This window comes from Syngnathus floridae, chromosome 19 (genome assembly GCF_059516105.1).
Source record: "Syngnathus floridae isolate MCC-2025c chromosome 19, RoL_Sflo_1.0, whole genome shotgun sequence".
NCBI lineage: Eukaryota > Metazoa > Chordata > Actinopteri > Syngnathiformes > Syngnathidae > Syngnathus > Syngnathus floridae.
In genome coordinates this window covers 2,448,212-2,466,014 of record NC_142431.1, presented here as the reverse complement: position 1 = coordinate 2,466,014, position 17,803 = coordinate 2,448,212, and the positions used below count along the sequence as shown (strand labels likewise).

General features: G+C 43.7%; 1 protein-coding gene and 1 long non-coding RNA gene across 3 annotated transcripts in view; one reads left to right on the top strand and one right to left on the bottom strand.

Moving 5' to 3' along the window:
- Positions 1–270: 270 nt before the first annotated feature.
- Positions 271–1,930, bottom strand: LOC148381582 (uncharacterized). The gene is made up of 3 exons (XR_015854330.1): positions 1,806–1,930; positions 1,248–1,452; positions 271–884 (listed from the first exon to the last, which is right to left on the bottom strand). It is a non-coding gene; the product is annotated as an uncharacterized LOC148381582 (long non-coding RNA).
- LOC148381581 (glutamate receptor ionotropic, kainate 2-like) overlaps positions 1,271–17,803 on the top strand; it is a 40,123-nt gene continuing 23,590 nt past the window's right edge. Inside the window, exons 1-3 of one of the 2 annotated variants that reach the window (XM_088361537.1) lie at positions 1,271–1,918; positions 15,754–15,921; positions 16,026–16,289. In XM_088361537.1, coding sequence (XP_088217663.1) covers positions 1,795–1,918; positions 15,754–15,921; positions 16,026–16,289 — 556 coding nt within the window. In that variant the 5' untranslated portion in view covers positions 1,271–1,794. The remainder of the gene's footprint in view (positions 1,919–15,753; positions 15,922–16,025; positions 16,290–17,803) is intronic. The other variant, XM_088361538.1, reaches the window with a different exon arrangement.

Genomic DNA, 17,803 nt, shown 5'->3' with positions numbered 1-17,803 from the left:
TGACACTCACTCAAAGTCAATGTTCACGCCGCGTTTGTGATACCATTGCGAGGGAATCTCATTTCCATATGCGCCACCAGCATTACTACGACTACAATCTTTTTTTTTTTCTGATTCTGCAGCCTTTCTTGTAAAAAAAATAGGAGTGGGCGTCAGCATGATGTCCTTATTGACACATTTTGTCATCTCCGTGTGGTTAGGATGACAGCTCAGCATTCATAACGGCTGAATTTGCATTTTTCCATCTTTTATTTTGCATTATTATAAAATGAAAAAAAAATCAAATCTCATGGTGCTGATAGTTCTTAGTTTCAAAAATGTTGGTGATTCCATGATGTAGTGTGTTTAAATACATTTACAGCACTGGTCTCAAACATGCGGCTCGGGGGCCATTTGCGGCCCACGGGATGATATTTTGCGGTCTTGACAGCAACAATATTTTTTTAAATCACTTATGGGCTACAGTAGCTTTTTGTTTTTAGTTTTAATTCATACATTGATTGTGTCCTGCTTACATAATGATTATTCTTACCATAATACTGAAATGTCACAAGAACCCATCAACGATCGAACTGTTAAACTACAGATCCAAAAGTCCAAGAGCTCCTTTCATGTATTTATCGGACTGAAATACAATCCCGCTCTTTGGTCGCGGGGACTGCTGCACAGATCCCTGGTGGAGGTCCATCGACCCACTTGGGAGATGTTCATTGGGGGTGGAAGCTGATAAGGTGCGGGGAGTGTTAAATCAATAACATGTAGGCCCATGCTAGGACTGCAGATAGGCATCTTTAAGCGACATATCCGCTGGATACGGCCTGTTTGAAGTCGTTAATCAGAGCGATAAGCCTCCTCGCCACCTCCGCGGATCCCGCTTTTGTTTCCTGAAACGTAAACAATCATGCCTCGGATGTTAAAACAGTCCCCTTCGGCAAGGCTTTTATTTGCTTTGGTCAAATATTTTCTCCTTCCCTGTGGAGTGACGGAGTGGATCTTTTTAACATAGTGTAGTGGTTTAACAAGTCCGAGAAATATCATGCACAATTTAACTTGAGTGAATCTTTGGCGTACTTTGGTTTGTTTTGGGGATGTTGAGGAGAAAATGCAAACTCCAGGAAGGAATCTGGGAACTTTGTGGCGGTCAAATTTTTCCTTCTCAGCGCTGTTCACGTCTATCACTCGTCATCCATCTCTCGCTCTCTCATCTCTATCTCTCTCTTGCTCGTTCTCTCTCTCTCTCGACTAACCTTGGCACCACGTCACTGGCTGTGCAGCAGTGCAGTAGAACGGGAGTGCATGCAAGCCACAGTGCCTCATAGGAGGAGAGTGGGGGCTGCTGCTGCACATCGCTGCTGTGTCCTCTGCTTGGCGCTCGTCATCCCCGCTCCCGCATCCTCACCTCTACAAGCCGGTGCTCGGGCTCCTTCTCCCCCGCCGCCGCCGCCGCCAGCGCTACAAAAAAAAAAAAAAAAAGCAACGCGCACCTCAGTCACACACCTCCTCTCCCCACTCGGACCCCCACCCCCCTCCCTCGACATGGATGTCCCGTCGTTCCTCGACCCGAAGGATTGTTGCGCGTTGGTGCAGTGAGCAAGACGAAGGAGGACCATGCCGGGACTGCTAATGGATTTGGGGAGAGCGCGAGTGACCATGCCGTGATCTTCACGCGGCCATCTCCAAAATTAAGAAAGCAACAGCGACCGTGACTCGGAAGGAAAATCGGGGGCTCGAACCCACGCGCCGGCGGGATTAAAAAACCACGGTGCATTTGTTTTATTACCCCCCGCAAACAACATGAAGATTACCTCCCGTCCGCTGATGATAAGCAGTGTCGTTTTCAGGTCCAAGCTCAGCGTCATTCTTCTTCTGCTGCTCTTTCTCGGTCACTCTCGCGGGATGCCGCACGTCCTAAGATTCGGTAAGATCGCACTTATTTGTAAACAATGCGTGCGCCCGCGCCAGTGGTGGTGGTCCACATTGAAATGACATTGGGGTGTTGAGGGGGGGGGGGGGGGGGGGGGGGCGATTTGTTCAGACTCTTTTTCCATCTCAGCCAGAGTTGGCAAAGCCCTGTTGCTGCTGCTTTACTTTCTATTGCAATGCTACTGTGTGTGTGTGTGTGCGTGCGTGTGTGTATTATTTTATATTTTTATTTTACACACATATATATATATATATATATATATATATATATATATATATATATATATATATATATATAATAAATATATATATATATGGTATGAGGAGAAGTGCTATAGCAACCAGCCAAATAGACTTTTTTTTTTTTTTTTAAATTAAAGTCTTGTATTAAACTAAAGTATTAAGTCGAATCCCCACACAAAGCAACAAAGGCATCAGGGGCATATTTTGTCAAACCCTAATTGGTCATTTCCTTACTCTGAAATGCCAACACGTCTTCTGCAGTGAATGTTTGTGCGAAATCAAGGAGCCCAGGTGCGCATCTACACAATCAATTGTCTTGGCATACTCTGCCCCCCCCATCACCCCCCCATACACTCTACTACTTAATGTTATTGGCATCGACATCCCTTTGAAGCTAATTGGCTAAATTGGAAGGTGTTGTAAAAGTGCTACACTCAAAAGTAATCACATGGTGCATGTATATGGAAGACTTTTTATAATTAATGCAGAGCAGCAGTTGTGTTGTTTGGTCTCCCGGCATCTTTGCTGTGTCTTTTTCTTGGTGCTACACACCGTCGAGTGGACAGGGCGCTTTTTAAGAGTGACAGCCTTGACAGTCGGTGTCGGCGAGTGTTGACAGCACGTCCTTGCAAGCCCCTTCACCCCGGGGGCCTTATTTGAAAGTCAGGCGACGTCTGCACGAGCCGCCTCTATGACAACAAACTGGCTTTGTCTCCCTTGGCCTGTCCAGCCACTTCCGAGTTGAGGTCTGCCGAGTTGTAATTTCCTACAGCTACATTACAAACTTTCTAAACTTCAGATTTTTTTGTTGAAAACTTATTGGACGATTATATAGATCGCATGGGTATGATGTTGACTATTTTATTTTTAGCAGCAGTTTCTGTATTGAAATAAATTTACCAGGGCGTGCGGGTGTTGGTAACGTTGTGGCCGATGTGTGTAATTACAGAAGATAAGATCTAGCCTGGCTTTTGTTGTCCGGTGCATTTTGATGAGAAGCATGTGGGCCGTGCGTAGGCTACATCAGACAGGCATCACAGTCAATATTCACGGCAGATAAGAGCTGATTCGTGTCACCGGTGACATTTTGCTGCAGGATAAATCTGATAATCGTTTTCCTCCACGGCCCTCTTCTGGTGCCAGACCATAAAACCCGCTAAAAAATGTTAGTCTGACACTCATGAGACACTTTTTTTGTTTCCAGCACCATGGACAGCGACAGGCTGCTTTTTTTGGACAGCAGGGCAAGTAAGCTGATGTAGAACATTCGTATTTTCCGTGAGCAATTGAAATGAACTGTCAAATTAGCCCTAAGATAAAGAAAATTACAAGATGTGTGGTTCAAACTTTAAAGTCAGCTAGCTTAATGCTAACACATAATGTAAAACAACATAGATGGGTTCATGAATAGCATCTGTGAGTCCGAGTGATCACACTTTCAGCAACATATATTTGAACACTAATGGTGGAGCAACATATGTAGACAGACAATGTAACAACACTCACAGGCATATATTCTTTATCCTCTACTTGGCATCATTACACTGGATAATGAGAATGTTTTCCACTTCCTAATGGAAAAAAATATTAAAGTATAACAATAAGTTAATACTGAACCCGAGATCATGGTAATTTCCGTGGCCGTCCCCATTTCCCTGTTTTTAATTTATTAATCGTCACCCGAGTGTAAAAAGAAAATAACAGCTGTTATAAATATGAGGAAAACATGGAGACAAACAAAGCAATTTCCCTTTGCCAACAAGTCCGCCTGCAGATTTCTATTGTATATTGTTCATCTCTTCTCACATTCTTCTCAACCGCCCTCATTGAGGCTGCTTCTTATTTTGGATTAAGTGTCACCTAAAGGCTGAAGCAGATTTCGGAGTAGATCCACATTGGCAGAGATGAAATTAGTTGTGACAAACTCCTACGACCTTGAACACAATAAGCACTTTTTAAAAAACGAGTAATCAAGTCCCGATACGGATCCGAGGATATCCAATTACACGCGTGTTCCCCTCGCTTCCATTGCCATGACCCATGTCTGAACAACATATTTTCAAGCAAGATACGACTTTTCCAAAGGCCTAGTTTCCATGTTATTTTCATTTCATGAGAACTGACATGAAGGACGAAAAACAATGTGTGTACTATTTTGCATACAGTGCTGTCTCCCTCTCAGCCAAAAATAGATGACAGCTACAGGGTGGGGCCATCACATAAGGAAAAATGTACCAAGAGCCTCTAGAGTACCTTTGGTCCTTTTCCAGTGCATGTCCTGTCCAGCGAGATGTGCTGAGTCAGCATATAATCCCAGCCGCTTCTGCAGAAAAGCCGTCCGAAACGAGGAGGTCAGCTCCCCTTGGGCCTGTCTGTTTTCTTCCGGTGCCCGCTCGTGTTCTGCCAAGACAGGCAGGGCCCCGCACGGCGCCCGTAGTATTGTTCGGCTGTCAGTCGCTCGTCCTCGCAAACGCGCACGAGCCGTGTTGAAACATGAAACCAAACAGTGGCCTTTTGTCTCGCGTCTTGTCGCGGCGGCCTAACCTTGTCGCGCCGAATGCTTGACGAGCTTTTATAGTCATCAGCTGAAGATACATGCATTTTTATAGGAGCTGCTGCAGCTTTTTACACGGCGTAATAAAACACACTTGTGCCTTTATATCTTGCTCACTCGTGCCTACGGAGGGCACTAAACGGAATGTTGTAGTCATGGATACGGCCGGGACGTCTCTCTGAGTCGCTCAAGTAAATATTTAGCCACTTCTTTTACGCTCGCTGCCCAAAAAGGAAGAAACTGGAAAATGTCCACTTTGGATATGCTGGAAATCATTAAGATTCAAAGTTGCAGTCACGGCCGTTCGCTTATTTTCGACTCCTATGAGTCAAATGAGGCGGAATGCAGCGAGGGGTGGCAGCTACTGGTAGGCAAAAAAAAAAAAAAAAAGCTCATTTATTCATTCACATAAGCAAATGAGTCACATAGTGGAAGATGTGATCTAATTTCTCTTTAGGGTCATGCAGACTTGTTATTCATCAAACGCCTCTGGAAGATGAGAAAAAGACGTAAAGTCAACATTGAGACGTTTCTTTTTATTGCAATGACCAAAGAAGGTGCGGCGCTGGGAGGTAGACAGATAGCATCATCCTCAAACACTGCTCCAAGCATATTTTCCTTGCTTATTCCCTGCCTATGTTTATGTTTTCCGTCTTGTCTGCGGTATTAAAGCACAAATTGGTTATTAAATAATAAATGTATACAACAAACGCGGCCTTTCCACTGCTAAGTAGTGACTTTTATACTTTGCAGCAAAGGTTGCCCCAGTCTCTTTCCATATATGCTTTAAACATATTTAAATGTATTTGTTAACCACTTATTTGTGGTTATAGTTCGTAACAGTGGGAAAACAATGAGGCGTTCAGAGCTAGCTTAGCAAAGAGGCTAATGTTAGCATCCAGGGTGGCCATAGTCTGACCAAGAGTGAGGTCCAGAGGCATAATGTGCTCCAATTGTGTCAGTGTTAACTAATAACAATAGTGGCTGAATGCACATCAACGAGGATTTTATGTAAAGTACTTTTTTCATTTTTAGCATTTTTATGATATGTGCTGTGGACTTTAGGGCTAGCTAGCTAGCTAGCATGTAGGGCTGCAATCAAAAATCTGTTTGTTGAAATCACAAACATGTCAGAAAAATCGCAATTCAGTCGTTTTCATAAATGTTTCTCCCCGAGTCAGTAGCATGTCGTGGGAAAGAGGGGACCTCCCGTGGCTTCTGCGTGAAATTGAGGGTGTTCCGAGGACACGTAAAGGGAAAAAGAAGCAATACGAAGGGAGTAGTTGGAGTTAATTAACTCAGCTTTTTTTTTTTTTTGCTGCGTGCCTTGCTGAATTATCACCATGGCGGAGTTTAGTTTAGGATTGCAAGAATTAGAGATAACACCCGGCGCCCCGGCCCCGGCCCGGGCCCACTGCCAGCACATTCAGCGCAAATACATTTAAAGAGGCACAAAGCTGCTTAGAATATTCATGTGTCACTTGGCCCTGCGTGGCGTAGCTTATAGAAATATGAAACCATCTCCTCTCTGCTGGCAAATGATTTCCACGGTTTAAAAATATCTACTGTGGGTTTCAAGAACAAAGAGGAGATTGCGCTGACATTAGCATGCAGCAGCACACATGGACCTGGAGCGGCGGATATTATCTGGATGGATTTCTAAAACGTGTTTACCGTCTTTGAAGGTCTTGCCTCAAACGGCGCATTGATGACAGATTCATGCTACAGACATCCGAACGGGAATCATCAGCGAGGACATTTTTACGCGTTTATATTCACCATTGGCACCAAGGTTTATTTTCAAGCGTCTAATCCAATCAAACCGACCCCCAAAGACGTTTGTTTTTTTCTTGACCTTTCACTCGAGGTGATCGCGACTCAAGTGTTTCCCCTGCAGGGTGAAGGGTTATGTATGCGATCGTCCTAAGCGAGCGCCCCCCCTCGAGAGAAGCCCCTGCTTGCATATCTCGCTTCCTCGCCCGTCCTGCTCAAGCGCTGACTGAAGGTCAAAAGCCCAGATCGCTCACATGGAAGGAAATGCGAGACACGTGGATCCGTCCAGCTACGCTGTCCTAGGAAGATGAGCATGAGGAGGGAAATTTTATGTCACGCTGGGCTGGAAGGAAAAAAGGAAGCCAGAGGACAGCGTGTTCAGTGGGAGCAGATACCAAAAAAAAAAAAAAAAGTGAAGGTCAATATGCTGTTCTGCAGTCTCCCAGAGTCAGAAAAATACAAAAAAATTCAATATTAAGAATGGATTAACTGCAATTTAAAGAAATAGCAGTAAAAACAAGCAAGGGACTCCAAACCCTCGAAATCCCACATTTATATTTTATCATCCTCCCACATGCTTCCCTATATTGAATCATGGCTGTGAGACATTAGGAATCGGAAGAAGAAAAAAAAAATCAATGTTTGTATTGCTAAGCGGAATTAATAAAAAAATAAATAAAAAACTGGCAGCCGCGGCGAGTGAACGGCGCCAAGTCCCGGATGGCGCCGCTTGTGTGCTTCTATCACAGGTTACCATCTGTGAGAACGCAAACGCGTTGAAGAAGGCACAAGCGTGAGAGATTGGATTAAAAACCCGGCGCATGTTGTGGCTCGCCATGAGCCGCCCAAACTTTGGTTGCTGATCAAGACGTCACTGCTCTACATAAGACCCCCAAAACATTTGGACCAGCTAATCACTTGTAGCTGTGACAGACTTTGTGCCATTTTGTACATGGGCTCGGTAAATTTCCGTAAAGTTTCCGTTAAATCGTCATTTCTTTGGCAGTTTAGCGTCACTGTAGTTAAGCTAGGTTTGAATGTGGACTAGCTTGTAGCTCACATAAATTTGTCATATAACATCATCGGAAGCTGTTCTGAATCAATATTTAATATAACAAAAATATAAAACCTTGGGCAGAACACATTGACATGACACATTGTGAAGAAAAGCTCATATTTATGCTGCCGAGAGAAACGCTAGCAAATGAAATACAATTTCATGTAGTCAATATAAAAATTCAGTGGGTAGAATATTATAAGTCAAGTTTCTGTTCCCGCTACTATTAGCATTCCATGACTGTGATTTACAAAGAGGACACAAGGGACCCGTTGTTCCTCCGTGGTAATTAAACTTATATGATGACTGCTTGAAGGAAACAAAACAAACACGGCTTGACAACGATTCACCGCCAATAGCGCTAATTGGCCGCCACGCTAAAATGTTTGCCCTGCACTTCCGTTGTGATTATTACACCTAAAAAGTGACATTGATTGCCTCTCGCCGGAGACGTCAGAGCTCGGAGGATCGGCCCCCGCACACCGGGGCAATTACGTGACATCCAAGAAGCCAGGGAAACAAGAAACGGCATAGTACGGTAAATGAAAGCATCCAAGGTCAACTGATTAGCCCGCTGTTGCTATGACGCTTGCCACAAGCAAGTTTCACCTTCATGTTTTCCCGGCATAAGAATGAAACGCAAAGTTGACTGCGCTAGCTGGTTGAATAGCGAAGCAAGGGCGCAGGAGCAGCAACCATTCAGGCCCATTCACTTACGTCATCTTCATTCAATCAATATCCAATGTCAAGTAGGATGTCCGCTGTTCTTTCACCGAGCATTTTAAGAGGCATAATACTTCCGGCATTATTCGTGAAGAAGAATCTGGGCTTCCTTTTTTGTGTGTGTGGAATTGATTGATAATTAATAATGGTACATATATAACAACAAAATGCTAGCAGAGGAGCTGTGATGTTAGCAATGGAAGCTAAATGCTAAATCCTACAGGCAGTGTTATTCTGCTTCTGACAAACAGGAGTTCAGAACAATAATAAAAAAAAATAATAATTTTCCCACACTCTTCCTAAAATATTTGGATTTAACAAGCGCTAACTGTTTTACCTTGACTGAGTGTGATGCTAGTCCGGCAAACTTTTTCCTTCAATCTGTTTTTGAATTCCAAGAAAACTTAATCTACCAAACGGCTTCACCGTCTATATGCTCCCTTTATTTTATTTTTTTTTCCTCTTCCAGACAAAAAGCTCTCCATTTCCCACTCAGCAGGGTGGTACCCAATGTGAAACACACGAGCTTAGAAAATCTTTAATTTTCCACCAATTTCACTGTTTTCGTTTATCTTCCTTTTCCTTTCCGGATCTGTTCGCCTCTGGCTTATTTCCCTCCATTAAATCAGCGCCTGTGACTCTTTCATTTCTATCAGGGCCGCCCTAGCGCAGATTGCCGCAATTGGCCTTTTGTTGTTGCGAAGAATGAGAAACGGACACACCTTTGCAGCAAAGTGCAGCTTATCGACTTGCACCTGGAGTCGCGTTTGTCAACGCAACTCACATTTTCCTGCCCTCGGGCTGAAAGAAGTGAGAAGGTGTTTTTTTTGTTTTTGTGTGTCCATATCTGGTCAGCTCAATCTTACATCTTTAATCCGCCTTTCGTGACCTCTTTGTACCTTTTTTTTGTTCTTGTCCATTTTTCTTCCTACCCCCCTCCCCTCTCCATTGAACCGTTCAATATTTATTTTTAGGGGGTAGTGGTTATTTCTTCTGACAGCTTACTCCGAGTTTGGCCATCACCTGCTGACACGGTGCGAAGGCGAGCTTTTTCAGACAGCGTAAATAAATACCCCAAATCACACGTCTTTGGACAGCCGTGTTGAAACCCGGGCGGTATAGAAACCTTTTTTTTTTTTTTAAACAGGCTATTTAGACAGGAGGTTACAGAGGTCATGGTGAAGTGGGAAAGTATTTGGAGAATTGGATTTCAACTAGATCACCTCAGAGATTCTAAAGTTGAACACGATTTATTCTGGGAATTTGGTCGACTTTTGATTGGTTCAGGTTTTGAAACATGAATTTGAATAGATTTTTATTCTCTATATTTTTTGTCCTTCACTGTCCTTTGTTTGAGTACCTTGTTTGTCTCGGTTCCTCGGCCGGCTTCTTTGTACTCGCTGCCATTACCTTGTATTCCGTTCCACTGTATCATACAGAGAGCAACTTCTAATGCATTCCTTTGCTTCAATATCAACCTCAAAATTTTTCACCTGATACTTTGCCGACAGTCTATCAAGGGTGTTCCTTGAAAAGCCAATGAATAAGTCGTAGCGTCTCAATTTGAATAACAAGGTGATTTCAGACTAAGGATGAATGCGTGTAAAATATACATGACTTCCTGCCTCCCTTTTGCCCAAACCAGCTGTGAGCATTAAAGAGCTTCCTCCTGAATTAATTTGTGACCTCTTGGCTCCGCTGCTAGATAACATCTGCCTCTCGACAAGAATGAAAGTGTAATTTTACAGCCATTTTGTTCGTTTTACAATGCGTAGGAGAGCGGAACATGGATGGCTTGATGAGCAGGGGAACGGTGAGAATTAGAATAAAGGAAAAGGAGCAACGCATTTAATTGCAAAGTGAATGGATTTATTTTTTACTTTATAGTGGAACGAGGTTAAAATGATAGTAGACACGCAGAGAGATGATTAAGATGTCAAATAAAATGATGTGATGATGAGCTGTAGAATAAAAAAAAAAAATCACCATATATTAAAATTGAACAGTGGTAATAAGTAATGTAAAGGAAATAAACTAAAAAAGTTAATCAGTCATTGTTAAATATTAAAATATTTTTGAACACTTAAATAACAAATGCAAAAATATTTGCATGGGTTTATTTTTTTTATGTAGAAAATTCTGAGTTTTCTTGGTTACAGTATTTTCTAAAATTGAATAAAGTGGTATCTCATTGAAGTGAGAAATAAATACATTTTCAGGAATTAATAAATTTACAAGTATCTCATTCACAACAAACAAAAACAGAAATCTTCACCAATTCAATAGAAAAACTCATGTGTACCTCAAACATTAAGAAAAAAAAAAATCTGCCCAATTACAGCAAGTCAAAACTTTTCCCCACACATCACACAAAGATGCTGGTCACTCGCTGACTGCACAAGGTCGCAATCCTTGCAGAATCCCGCCGCCTCCCTTTTGGTTTCTTTTCAAGCTTAACAGCAAGTCACCTCTTGTTTGAGCTTTCTATCCAGGGCTCATCTCGCATGGCCGTAAATACTTCACAGTACCCCGACGGCGTCATAACGGCCGAGACCCTGACCGTTAAAATCCAGCGAAAACATCATTAAAAAGGAAATAAAAACAATGTTGTCGAGGATGGACTGACTCGCCGCTTCTCGGCGGATAATTAGCATATCGCTCTTGATTAAAAGCGAGTTAAACACGAGCCGTGCTGTGAGGTCGCCATCTGTCACCTGCGGAGGCTGTCAGGGAACACACGTATGCGGCGGCCATTGGATAAGAATTACACGGGGGCATGAAAAGAATTGGTCAAGTGTTAGCTTCATGCTAACACTGTTTTCTATTCTGCTAACATTGGTTTCGGTTCTTCTCCGGCTTGTCGTGTCCTGCTTTGACATCTCACCGCTTCGAGCGTAGCATTTCTATGCACTTGAACTTTGCAACCCGGAGGCTACCATATTGGCAATTCTCATTTTTATACATGGAATGTTGCACTCCACAATATCATCTCTCCCAGGTCCTTCTCTTTCTCATGCCGACTTTTCCAAAACCCACTCGCCTGCTCCATATTCAATCATTCCACTCGTCTTCTTTCATCGGCGGACCGGGTCCTGCCCGTGATCCGGGATTTCTTTTAACTTTTTTTTTATATATATATTCTGTGCTTGCTCCTGCATGAAATAAGCCAAATTTACAATTTAGGAAAACATTCGGAACCTGCTTTCAGAGCCCCCCAATAGTCTAAACAAGGCATTCTGATTAATATTACACTTTATGGAATATGAATGAAGTAGCAAAATCCTCCTTTTATGTTCATCTTAGGGGGGCGGCCATTTTGTTATTTATACCCCTGAAATGAAATACACTGACTTACCAGCCATAACTCCCCAAAAAATATTTTGGACCATCAAAGACTGTCAAATGGGTTCTCATCTGTGTCTTTAATAGCTCAGCCGACAACTGGTATCGATACCCTAGTATCGGGTCATTTTTTTAAGTACAAACATAACGTATTTGTACTGATATCAATCATGTTTTTTTTCTTTTTCAGCGACATTCATAACCTTAGTGCAGACAAGAGCTTACATGCGGACACGAAGTCATTTGAGAGTCTGGCACGCGGGGGCCTGTAGAAGTGTACTCACAATTTGGCACAATTAGCACCAAAAGGGGCTGCCTCCTTGACAAATTAGCACAGAAAACGTCAGCTGGTAGTTTAGCGCAGCCACTGCGAGGCCTTGCAAATTAGCACGTATTTAGCGGAGTTAGCTGGCACATTATTGCGAGGGGCGCCAACGCGCGCAAATGAGCACATCTGTTGCCGGCGCTCCCCGTGAATACACGTTATACGATCGCCGCTGCCTCTTGTTGGAATCGCCTCAGTTTGGCAGCGCGTTTTCTAATTGAAGTGTGCACACAGTCCTAATAGGAAATTGATGAGATGGGTTGTTTGGCAAAAAAAAAATAAGGCCAGCTCGTTAAGGGACCCCCACCCCAACATCAAAATAGGCCCTAATTATTTCTCATAAATTGCGATGGAACTACCTGAGAGTTTCAGAGAGCACCACAGGTGAGGTCTTGAAAGGCTCCCCTATTTTCCCTCGGCCGGACTTGTGTTGTGACTGACAGCTCGGTTTAGGCTCAATGGTGCCAGTGCGTGATTGTGTGCACTCGCATGCCTCCTCACTTCAAGTGTGTGAGTCAGCCGGAGCTTTAGCGGCCCCCCGAGTGTCAGGGGACAGTTGAGCTCGCTGTCAAAATGCTCGCGACTGACAGGAGGGATTGTGTTATTCTGCTCACTTATCATAATGCCGGACTGAGCCATGAAGGGAAAATTTGAGCACTGGTGAGTCAAGTGGAATACTATTGATCTGCGGTGCACACATTAGATTTATATAGAAGTTGTGAGATTGACTTGTGTGTTTTTTTCGACCATTTTTCAGCCGTGATCGATAAAAGACAGAACGTAGAAGCTGCTGTCAGCCACAGCTCACACTCACGCGCCACTTAGCGGCCCCGCCTCTTAAAAAGACACGCACAGACCGACATTACTGGTTTGGAGTGTGTTTAAAAATTCTTTTTGATACATTTAAATATGTTGGGAGTGGCTGCTCTCTCCTTTCTTCCAAGCATCGCCTCACATTTGCAGGGTAATATTCGTATAGCGTTCCTGCTGGGAATTTACAGGGGGGTTCCATCACTTATTGTGACCCCCACGAGAAATGGGTGGCGGCGGAGGGGCTTTTACAGTGTGCTCTCACCTGGGCCATTTAGCCTAACGATGCTTTTTGCTCACCGGTTGCCATGGCAGCGCGGGCCCCGTCGCCATCCTGCAGCTACACCGCCGGTCATTAGTCACACAGGCAGGCGGAGACAGGCCGTCCGCACTATCTTAACGTCCTTCCTCTACCAATCAGCCGCTCGCGCTCGCAAAGTGCCGCTGCCTCTCAGCCGTGGCGTACATGCGGCAGTCGCCATGGCAACATATCTGACTCAATCTCCGTCAGCATCCTTGAGTAAAGAAAACTAATTGTACTTTCATGCATTGTGTACCGGCTAACCTTCCTCTGGCTGTCCACGCATCAAGTCAACTTCCACTTTACGAATGTGACTTCGGCGTAACGATTGTGTCTTAACTATTATCACCCCCACCCCCCTCGGAAAAAAAAAAGATAATAAGCCAATTTTCTCTGCAACACATCAAGGCGCTCAGTTTGCCATGCGCATATTAGAGGGAGTAAAGCACACGTATGAAAACACCCTCCCACGCAGCACTTTCATTTCCACTCGCCTCTCACTCTTTGCACTCACACACACACACTTGCTCTCGAGAACAGGAGAGCCCATATACACATGGTGAGACACTCAAATGGGCAGGCCTGTTTTCTCGCAAGGGTGATTATCTCGCATATAACTCACGCCGAGCTTTCATTTGCACCATAATTCACACCCGTCCCTCTGATGGTGGCTCTATCGTTTATACACACACACACACGGCACTCTCCGCTGTTATTCACACACCTGCAGTCATTTGGACCAAATGTTGTGAAAGGATGGGTTGATCATGGGACACAGGCTATTTTGCCTCAATTATGAAAGTGCACTTGTGGAAAAAAACAAACAAAAAAATAGCTCCTCGGTACAAATTAAGCACATAAAAACAATTCTGCATCTGGTTCTTTGAAAGGTGCCGCACCAACACGAAGAAGTTTTTCCCGAATTGAATTAGCAAGTTATTATGTGATCATTTTACCAAGTAATTTCATTTTCAATTCTCAGGGCAGGCCTAAATGAAATTTTCCCCGCGCTGGTGTGAATAACCTTAAACGATTTTGGATGAGGTTGTCTCACACTAAGAATGGCTTTTTTTTTTTATTATTAAATAGTAGTGGTTCAATTTTACAAACAGAATTGCTATTCTTAATTAGATCTTAATAGTGCTGTTGCTGAATAGGTTTCTCCAATTGTGTTACTCTGCTTATAGATAGTAGAGCATAATTTGAAATCACAAAACAGTTGTGCCACATAAAATCTGCCTAGCAACATGTATGCGCACTTGTGTAACTTGTTGAGAAAATTCCTCTCGAGTTACAACTAAGCCTGTATGATTTTTTTTGTCCCTCAATATTGTAATTTTTTTTATTTTCAAGATCCTCATCCCACTTTTTTTAAGCAAATACAAGCAATTAAGAAGGAATTTTGAGTATAAGGCCGCCACAATTTCAGAAAATTAAAAAGAACAAATAGATTCAATTAAAACAATTGATTACAATAAAACCAAAAATTAAAAATAAATACTTTTTCATAGCAATTAAACTGGCGACCAGTGTTTTCCACTTTTGGCCTCAAGTCAGTTGAAATAGTCGCGAACTCCCCACAACCTTAAACAGGATAAGCGGTCTACTGTCAAAATGTATTTTTATTTCTAAAATGGTCCAACTTAACCCATGAAAAAAAAGATTTGCTGTTAATTTTCCAGCCATTTTCAATCCCACTTTCATGTCCGGGGCCGTGCAGGATGTGTCACCCCTAATGCTCATTTGAAGTCTGCTGGAATCCACCGAGCGAGCTCCGCCGTCTCCCGAGAGGCCACGAGGCAAGAGCGTAATCATTGTCTATTAGCTGCCACTGACGTGGATCCAATCATCTCCCATTGCAACTTTCAAGCCTTTTTTTTTTCTATTTATTTATTTTTTTTTCTTAAATGAATGTGAGACGAGACAGGCAAAAAAAAAAATCCATTACAGCAGCAATGACAGCATAACAAAAAGGCCGTACATTTGTGACTTGATGAGTTCAAATTCATTCGCTGTCACGTTTCATCTATTTAACCTCGTTGGGCTCTCCAATCGGCCTTGAGGGTGAAATAAAAATGTACAGGTAATGTAAATCATTATTAAACGCAGCCCTGAAATGTTGGTTTGGTGCTTCTTTGTAAAAAAAAAAAACTCATTGAGAAAAATCAATGCAAGCATTTGGTTTATTTAACATTGCGAACGGCACTGAGGGGACCATTTGATGCTTTAATGGCTTCGCTTCAGCTCAAAATAATAAACAAGTCCGAGGGGAGCTCTTTTAAAATTAACTACACCTCCGTGGTGATAATTTAGTCCAAAACACTCTGGATTGGTTGTTTATTATTGCTGGATGCTCATTAACATTATAAGGAGAAATGACAAATCTCAAAATTTATGCTAAGTATTTCTGGTTTGATGATTGATTGAAATCAATAGCGGGAAATGGAAAAGTGAGCCCTTCTTGTCAAGGCCGAGTGAGGCTGTTAAGGAAGGTCGCCCGCCGCTGAACTCAACCTTTCATCCGCATGCTATTAATTATACTCGAAAAGCGCTCGCTGGTAACCAAATGCGCTTATGTCGCCTGTCAACGTCCCGCTCGGCACCTTCACGCGCTATTTCAAGTATCCATGTCAATTTGTTCTGATAGGAAATCATGGAAATTGAATTCAGCAAATGCTTTAAGTCCGTTCGTCCGCCTGCAGGGGGAATATTCGAATCCATCGAGAGCGGCCCCTCGGGAGCCGAGGAACTCGCCTTCAAATTTGCCTTGAACACAATCAACAGGAACCGCACGTTGCTCCCCAACACCACGCTGACCTACGACATCCAGAGAATAAACATCTTTGACAGCTTCGAGGCCTCCCGTAAAGGTCAGTTAGGCAGGTGGACTCTCAGAAGAAGAAAAAAAAAAAAATCTGCAGTGTTATTATTGGTTCTCATTTTCTTTTTCTGGCTTTCTCTCGTCCTCACCCAGCATGTGACCAGCTGTCCCTCGGGGTGGCGGCCATATTCGGGCCATCGCACAGCTCGTCGGCCAACGCCGTCCAGTCCATCTGCAATGCTCTGGGAGTGCCCCACGTCCAGACCAAATGGAAACACCAGGTGTCGGACAACAGAGATTCCTACTACGTCAGCCTCTACCCGGACTTCTCGTCCCTCAGCCGAGCCATTCTGGACCTGGTTCACTTCTTCAAATGGAGAACCGTCACCGTGGTCTACGACGACAGCACAGGTACAGGTAAACGGCCGCTGCTCCGTTTCTCCTTTCCTTTAAAGCCCCAAAAAAAGCCATTTCCCCGGTAAAAGTCACAAGAGGTAGTTGTTGTTGTTGATGATGCTTAAAAGTGCTAATCTTTTTGCCGTTAGTCGCGAGAGAGGGACCAGATGGAATCTACAAAAGAGACACTCGGTGTTGGGCGAGTGCTTTGCAACCTGTCAGGCTAATTCAAAAATCAATAGTTTACTGTTCTGGTTCGCTCCTCCGGGTGCAGCTCGTGTCAGTCTTTCCTTGCAAAGACGGCGGTAGTGTAGAGTTTAAGAAAGAAAAAAAAAAAAAGAACAGAGGGAAGACCACATTACCCAGAATGACCCAGTGTCTCTTTGGATTAATGCAATGGCGCACTGTGCTATGTGTGCGCTGACAGCCGCCATTAATAACACACAGACACTTGATCTCCGAGGGGGGAGGGGGGGGTGCTATGAGCCATTTTGTTTTTCCTCCATCCGCTTTGTGAAGGGTCTCATAATGTTCCTTTTAAGCGAGCAGTTGTATTTTAGCCTCTTGATATCTTTATGGGCGAAAAGGTAATTGCCCCAGCGAAGGCATTCAAATAGGACACAATTTACGAGCTTTTGGGCCGGGATGGCAGCTTAATGCAAGGAAAATAGAGCGAGTTATGAGGAGCTTTGACGAGTGACATGGCGGAAAAATTATCACACACACCCCCCCTCACAAAAAAAATTGCTTTCTTAATATCTAAAAGCCCGTGTCGCTAAATAAAGCGAAGGAAAAATACGATTAATTTCACCAGTTGGCTTGGATGAGTCACATGACCACGTTGACAGCGGTCGGTCGTCTAACGAGGGCTGCTCCAGATCCTCCTGCCGTGGCGGCACGTACGCTTTTGATCAGTGTTTCTCTGTAGAACTGCACCAAAAAAAAAAAAAAAGCAATTTCCTAAATGACGGGGTGTCGTGCAAGAAGGCCTATTTTCTGTCCTTGCTATTTGGGGATGGAACCAGTCCTTCATTTCTTCTCTCGATTCCAAAACATTGAACCTGAAAAGACTGAAAGAAATCTTGGTCGCCAACGAGGAAGTATTTGAATGCACAATTGTATTGTTGGATGACATACGCTAACTCCTGGTATGTCATATCGCAGCATGCTAGCCCTTTGCGCGTTAACCTGGGATGATAAGGCCGCATTCATCCCCTTGACCTCCGCACACACGCTACCCGGGAGCTCAGCATGACGTCCAGCAAATCGCCACAGCGTGAAAGGTGACATTTGGCCGCCCCGCTCGGAGACTCCCTCTAAAGGAGGATTTAGGCCCTGCGTTGAATACACCTGACGCTTTGAAAAGTGTGACAGCTGTGTTGCCCCGCCCTTCCCCCTTTTTTCCACCGCCACCACCTCCACCTGGCCCCGGGCTCACAAATCACACAACTTCATGCTTCAGAGCCTTTAGCTAGTGATTTGGAGCCTATCTGACGGCTGGCGGGAAAGACTATCGGAGGGGATAAAATATTCAC